Consider the following 7125-nt stretch of genomic DNA (forward strand, 5'->3'; position numbering starts at 1 on the left):
TCTCCTTGACCCCCTCATTCCACCAAAACTGCCCTTTAAAAGTTTTAATCATTCATTCAGTCCAACCTACTGAACGCTTACTGTTTGCCAAGCACTGTAGTAAGCACTTGGAAAGCACAACTCAGCAATAGAGAGAGACAATCCCTGCCCACACCAGGCTTACAGTCTAGAAGGGGGGGACAGACATCAAAACAAGTAAACTGGCATCAATATCAATAAATGAATATATAAATAAAAATACAATAATAATAATATATATACTGCGGGGCAGGGTACCAATGATCTCCATCTTGCCAAATCCATCCAGCGCTTAGAACAGTGCTTTGCACATAGTAAGTGCTTAATAAATGCCATTATTATTATTGTTATTATTATTATTATCCACTCCATCCTAACCCTCCTCAAACTTCTTGGCTGCCTTCAACGCTGTTGACCAGCTCCTTCTCCTGGAAACGATATCCAACCTTGGTTTCTCTGACACGGTCTCTCCTGGTTCTCCTCCTAATCAGTCGGTCAATCAATCAGGGGCATTTATTGAGCACTTACTGTGTGAAGAGCACTGAACAAAGTGTTTGGGAGAGTACATGATAACACTAAACATATTCCCTTCCCTCAATGAGCTTACAGTCTAGAGGGGGAGGCAAGACATTAATCTAAATTATCCAAGCTTTCTGGCGGCCTATTCTCAGTCTCCTTTGTGGGCTCCTCCTCTGCCTCGCACCCCCCCATGAGACAACTTGATCATCCTGTAACCTCCCCAGCGCTTAGAAAAGTGTTTTGCACATAGTAAGCCCTTAATACATTATTATTATTATTATTATTAAAATGGGGATGAAGACCATGAGCCCCCCGTGCTAAGCGCTTACTATGTGCAAAGCACTGTTCTCGGAGCTGGGGGGATACAAGGTGATCAGGTGGTCCCACGTGGAGCTCACAGTCTTAATCCCCATTTTGCAGATGAGGTAACTGAGGCCCAGAGAAGTGAAGTGACTTGCCCAAAGTCACACAGCTGACAAGTGGCGGAGTCAGGATTTGAACCCTTGACCTCTGACTCCAAAGCCCGGGCTCTTTCCACCTAGCCACGCTACTTCTCTGCCTTCCCAAGCGCTTAGTCCAGTGCTCTGCACACAGTAAGTGCTCAATAAATACGACTGAATGAATGAATGTTGCCAACTTGTACTTCCCAAGCGCTTAGTCCAGTGCTCAGCACACAGTAAGCGCTCAATACGATTGAATGAATGAATGAATGTTGCCAACTTGTACTTCCCAAGCACTTAGTCCAGTGCTCTGCACACAGTAAGCGCTCAATAAATACGACTGAATGAATGTTGCCAACTTGTACTTCCCAAGCGCTTAGTCCAGTGCTCTGCACATGGTAAGTGCTCAATAAATACGATTGAATGAATGAATGTTGCCAACTTGTACTTCCCAAGCACTTACTCCAGTGCTCTGCACACGGTAAGCGCTCAATAAATATGACTGAATGAATGAATGTTGCCAATTCGTACTTCCCAAGCACTTAGTCCAGTTCTCTGCACACAGTAAGCGCTCAAAAAATACGATTGAATGAATGAATGAATGTTGCCAACTTGTACTTCCCAAGCGCTTAGTGCGGTGCTCTGCACACAGTAAGCGCTCAATAAATCCAAATGAATGACTGACTGTTGCCAACTTGTACTTCCCAAACGCTTAGTCTGCTGTGTGACCCTGGGCAAGTCACTTAACTTCTCTGAGCCTCAGTTCCCTCATCTGTAAAATGGGGATTAAGACTGTGGGACAACCTGGTCACCCTCTATCCCCCTCAGCGCTTAGAACAATGCTTTGCACATAGTAAGCGCTTAACAAATACCATCATTAGTAGTAGTAGTCCAGTGCCCTGCACACAGTAAGCGCTCAATAAATACGACTGAATGAATGAATGAATGAATGTTGCCAACTTGTACTTCCCAAACGCTTAGTCCAGTGCTCTGCACACAGTAAGCGCTCAATAAATACAATTGAATGAATGAATGTTGCCAACTTGCACTTCCCAAGCGTTTAGTCCAGTGTTCTGCACAGTAAGCACTCAATAAATGCGATTGAATGACTGAATGTTGCTAACTTGTACTTCCCAAGTGCTTAGTCTGCTGTGTGACCTTGGGCAAGTCACTTAACTTCTCTGAGCCTCAGTTGCCTCATCTGTAAAATGGGGATTAAGACGGTGAGCCCCCAGTGGGACAACCTGATCCCCTTGCACCCCCCTCAGCGCTTAGAACAGTGCTTTGCACACAGTAAGCACTTAACAAATACCATCATTAATCCGCCAAGCTCGCTCTCTTCCTCCCTTCAAAGCCCTACTGAGAGCTCACCTCCTCCAGGAGGTCTTCCCAGACTGAGCCCCTTCCTTCCTCTCCCCCTCGTCCCCCTCTCCATCCCCCATCTTCCCTCCTTCCCTTCCCCACAGCACCTGTATATATGTTTGTACATATTTATTACTCTATTTACTTATTTATTTTACTTGTCCATATCTATTCTATTTATTTTGTTAATATGTTTGGTTTTGTTCTCTGTCTCCCCCTTCTAAGACTGTGAGCCCACTGTTGGGTAGGGACTGTCTCTATATGTTACCAACTTGTACTTCCCAAGCACTTAGTACACTGCTCTGCACACAGTAAGGGTTAAATACGATTGAATGAATGAATTCTCTGTGCCTCAGTTACCTCGTCTGTAAAGTGGGGATTAAGAGGGTGACAACTTGATTACCTTGTATCTATCCCAGACTGAGCCCCTTCCTTCCTCTCCCCCTCGCCCCCATCTCCATCCCCCCCATATTACCTCCTTCCCTTCCCCACAGCACCTGTATATATGTATATATGTTTGTAGATATTTATTACTCTATTTACTTATGTATTTTACTTGTACATATCTATTCTATTTATTTTATTTTGTTAGTATGTTTGGTTTTGTTTTGTTTTGGTTTTTTAGACTGTGAGCCCACTGTTGGGTAGGGACTATCTCTAGATGTTGCCAACTTGTACTTCCCAAGCGCTTAGTACAGTGCTCTGCACACAGTAAGCGCTCAATAAATACGATTGATTGATTGACTGATTGTTCTCTGTCTCCCCCTTTTAGACTGTGAGTCCACGGGTGGGTAGGGACTGTGTAGCGACCTCTGACTCCGAAGCCAAGCCGTGCTCGAGAAGCAGCGTGGCTCAGTGGAAAGAGCCCGGGCTTTGGAGTCGGAGGTCGCGGGTTCAAATCCCGCGTCTGCCAGTTGTCAGCTGTGTGACTTTGGGCAAGTGAGTCACTTCACTTCTCTGGGCCTCAGTTACCTCAACTGGAAAACGGGGATTAAAAAACTGTGAGCCCCCCGTGGGCCAACCTGATCACCTTGTAACCTCCCCAGTGCTTAGAACAGTGCTTTGCACATAGTAAGCGCTTAATAAATGCCATCATTTTTTTTCCCAGTGAGCCAGGCTGCTTCTCTGATGAATGTTTCCAACTTGTAACCAACCAATCAATCAATCGTATTTATTGAGCGATTACTGTGTGCAGAGCACTGTACTAAGCGCTTGGGAAGTACAAGTTGGCAACATATAGAGACAGTCCCTACCCAAAAGCGGGCTCACAGTCTAGAAGGGGGAGACAGAGAACAAAACCAAACATACTAACAAAATAAAATAAATTAGATAGGTACAAATAAAATAAATAAATGAATAGAGTAATAAATATGTACAAACATATATACATATATACAGGTGATATACATATATACAGTCAATCAATCAACCAACCAATCGCATTTATTGAGCGCTTACTGTGTGCAGAGCACTGGACTAAGCGCTTGGGAAGGACAAGCTGGCAACATATAGAGACGGTCCCTACCCAACAGTGGGCTCACAGTCTAGAAGGGGGAGACAGAGAAAAACAAACATACTAACAAAATAAAATAAATAAAATAGGTGCAAATAAAATAAATAAATGAATAGAGTAATAAATATGCACAAACATATATACAGGTGATATACATATATACAGTCAATCACTCAATCGTATTTATTGAGCGATTACTGTGTGCAGAGCACTGTACTAAGCGCTTGGGAAGGACAAGCTGGCAACATACTGAAACGGTCCCAACCCGACAGTGGGCTCAAAGTCTAGAATCAATCAATCAATCAATCGTATTTATTGAGCGCTTACTATGTGCACAGCACTGTACTAAGCGCTTGGGAAGTACAAGTTGGCATCACATAGAGACAGTCCCTACCCAACAGTGGGCTCACAGTCTAAAAGGGGGAGACAGAGAACAGAACCAAACATACCAACAAAATAAAATAAGTAGGATAGAAATGTACAAGTAAAATAAATAAATAAATAAATAAATAAATAGAGTAATAAATATGTACAACCATATATACATATATACAGGTGCTGTGGGGAAGGGAAGGAGGTAAGACAGGGGGATGGAGAGGGGGGCGAGGGGGAGAGGAAAGAAGGGGCTCAGTCTGGGAAGGCCTCCTGGAGGAGGTGAGCTCTCAGCAGGGCCTTGAAGGGAGGAAGAGAGCTAGCTTGGCGGATGGGCAGAGGGATTGGGGGCATTCCAGGCCCGGGGGATGACGTGGGCCGGGGGTCGATGGCGGGACAGGCGAGAACGAGGCCCAGTGAGGAGGTTAGTGGTGGCAGAGGAGCTAAGGATGCGGGCTGGGCTGGAGAAGGAAAGAAGGGAGGTGAGGTAGGAGGGGGCGAGGGGATGGACAGCCTTGAAGCCCAGGGTGAGGAGTTTCTGCTTGATGCGCAGATTGATCGGTAGCCATTGGAGGTTTTTGAGGAGGGGAGTAATATGTCCAGAGCGTTTCTGGACAAAGATAATCCGGGCAGCAGCATGAAGTATGGATTGAAGTGGAGAGAGACACGAGGATGGGAGATCAGAGAGAAGGCTGGTGCAGTAGTCCAGACGGGATAGGATGAGAGCTTGAATTAGCAGGGTAGCGGTTTGGATGGAGAGGAAAGGGCGGATCTTGGCAATGTTGCGGAGCTGAGACCGGCAGGTTTTGGTGACGGCTTGGATGTGAGGGGTGAATGAGAGAGCAGAGTCGAGGATGACACCGAGGTTGCGGGCTTGTGAGACGGGAAGGATGGTAGTGCCGTCAACAGAGATGGGAAAGTCAGGGAGAGGACAAGGTTTGGGAGGGAAGACAAGGAGCTCAGTCTTCGACATGTTGAGCTTTAGGTGGCGGGCGGACATCCAGATGGAGATGTCCTGAAGGCAGGAGGAGATGCGAGCCTGGAGGGAGGGGGACAGAGCAGGGGCAGAGATGGAGATCTGGGTGTCATCAGCGTAGAGATGATAGTTGAAGCCGTGGGAGCGAATGAGGTCACCAAGGGAGTGAGTGTAGATTGAGAACAGAAGGGGACCAAGCACTGAACCTTGGGGAACCCCCACCGTAAGGGGATGGGAGGGGGAGGAGGAGCCTGCAAAAGAGACTGAGAAAGAACGACCGGAGAGATAAGAGGAGAACCAGGAGAGGACGGAGTCTGTGAAGCCAAGGTCAGATAACGTGTGGAGGAGAAGGGGGTGGACCACAGTGTCAAAGGCAGCTGAGAGGTCGAGGAGGATTAGGACTAGAAGGGGGAGACAGAGAACAAAACCAAACATACTAACAAAATAAAATAAATAGAATAGATAGGTACAAGTAAAATAAATGAATACAGAGTAATAAATACGTACAAACATATATCCATATATACAGGCGATATACATATATACAGGTGGACTTCCTTGTACTTCCCAAGAGCTTGGTCCAGTGCTCTGCACACGGTAAGCGCTCAATAAATAATAATAATAATTGGCATTTGTTAAGCGCTCACTATGTGCAAAGCACTGTTGTAAGCGCTGGGGAGGCTACAGGGTGATCAGGTTGTCCCACGTGGGGCTCACAGTCTTAATCCCCATTTTACAGATGAGGTCACTGAGGCCCGGCGAAGTGAAGTGACTTGCCCAAGATCACACAGCCGACACGTGGCGGAGTCGGGCTTCGAACCGATGACCTCTGACTCCAGAGCAGGGGCTCTTTCCACTGAGCCACGTTGTTTCTCCCATCCCTTTTAGGCTGTGAGCCCACTGTTGGGTAGGGACCGTCTCTGTATGTTGCCGACTTGTCCTTCCCAAGCGCTTAGTACAATGCTCTGCACACAGTAAGCGCTCAATGAATACGACTGATTGATTGATTGATCCCATTGTGTATTATTTCCCTGAGGTGAAAAGGTGCCGTGGCGATGGTGGGTGGGACTTACGTGGGCCTTGCGCTCCCGCCGGCGGCCGCGCTCCATACGCTCCCTCGCCCCGCTACGACGCGGGGCCCGCGCGCATGCGCCCGGGGCCCGCTCCCGCCCCGGCCCCGCCCCCCGGCCGCCCCCGTCGCCTCTGTCAGCCAATGGGAAGCCGGGGCCGGGCCGGGGGAGGGGGGGCGGCCCGGGCCGGGGACAAAATGGCGGGGGCGGGAGGGGGGAAGAAGGGAGGGGCCCGGGGCCCGCCCGCTCGGGGAACGGCCGAGGCTGGACGGGGGGAGCGGGGCGGGCCATGGGGACGGGGCGGGGACAGGGACAAAATGGAGGCGGGAGAGGGAGAGCAGGCCGAGGCCCAGGCCAGGGAGAGAATGGCGAGGGATGGGGAGACGGGCAAGGCGGGGCCCAGGCCAGGCAGAGAATGGCGAGGCCTGGAGAGGGAGAGCAGGGCGAGGCCCAGGTCAGGGAGAGAATGGCGAGGGATGGGGAGACGGGCAAGGCGAGGCCCAGGCCAGGCAGAAAATGGCGAGGCCTGGAGAGAAGGGCAAGGTGGGGCCCAGGTCAGGGAGAGGATGGGGAGGGCTGGACAGAAGGGCAAGGCGAGGCCCAGGCTAGGCAGAAAATGGAGGCTGGAGAGGGAGAGTAGGGCCTGGCCCAGGTCAGGGAGAGAATGGCGGGGGCTGGACAGAAGGGCAAGGCGAGGCCCAGGCCAGGCAGAAAACGGCGAGGCCTGGAGAGGAAGAGCTGGGCGAGGCCCAGGTCAGGGAGAGAATGGTGAGGGCTGGGGAGACGGGCGAGGCCCAGGCCAGGCAGAAAATGGCGAGGGCTGGAGAGGGAGAGCAGGGCGAGGCCCAGGTCAGG

The 7125-nt window shown here is 49.6% G+C and overlaps 1 protein-coding gene across 1 annotated transcript in view; it reads right to left on the bottom strand.

The window, feature by feature from the left end:
• RPAP3 (RNA polymerase II associated protein 3) overlaps positions 1 to 6341 on the bottom strand; it is an 82095-nt gene extending 75754 nt beyond the window's left edge. Inside the window, exon 1 of the mRNA XM_038740966.1 lies at positions 6274 to 6341. Coding sequence (XP_038596894.1) covers positions 6274 to 6309 — 36 coding nt within the window. The 5' untranslated portion in view covers positions 6310 to 6341. The remainder of the gene's footprint in view (positions 1 to 6273) is intronic.
• Between the last annotated feature and the right edge of the window lie 784 nt (positions 6342 to 7125).

Source organism: Tachyglossus aculeatus, chromosome 2 (genome assembly GCF_015852505.1).
Source record: "Tachyglossus aculeatus isolate mTacAcu1 chromosome 2, mTacAcu1.pri, whole genome shotgun sequence".
Taxonomy (NCBI): Eukaryota; Metazoa; Chordata; class Mammalia; order Monotremata; family Tachyglossidae; genus Tachyglossus; species Tachyglossus aculeatus.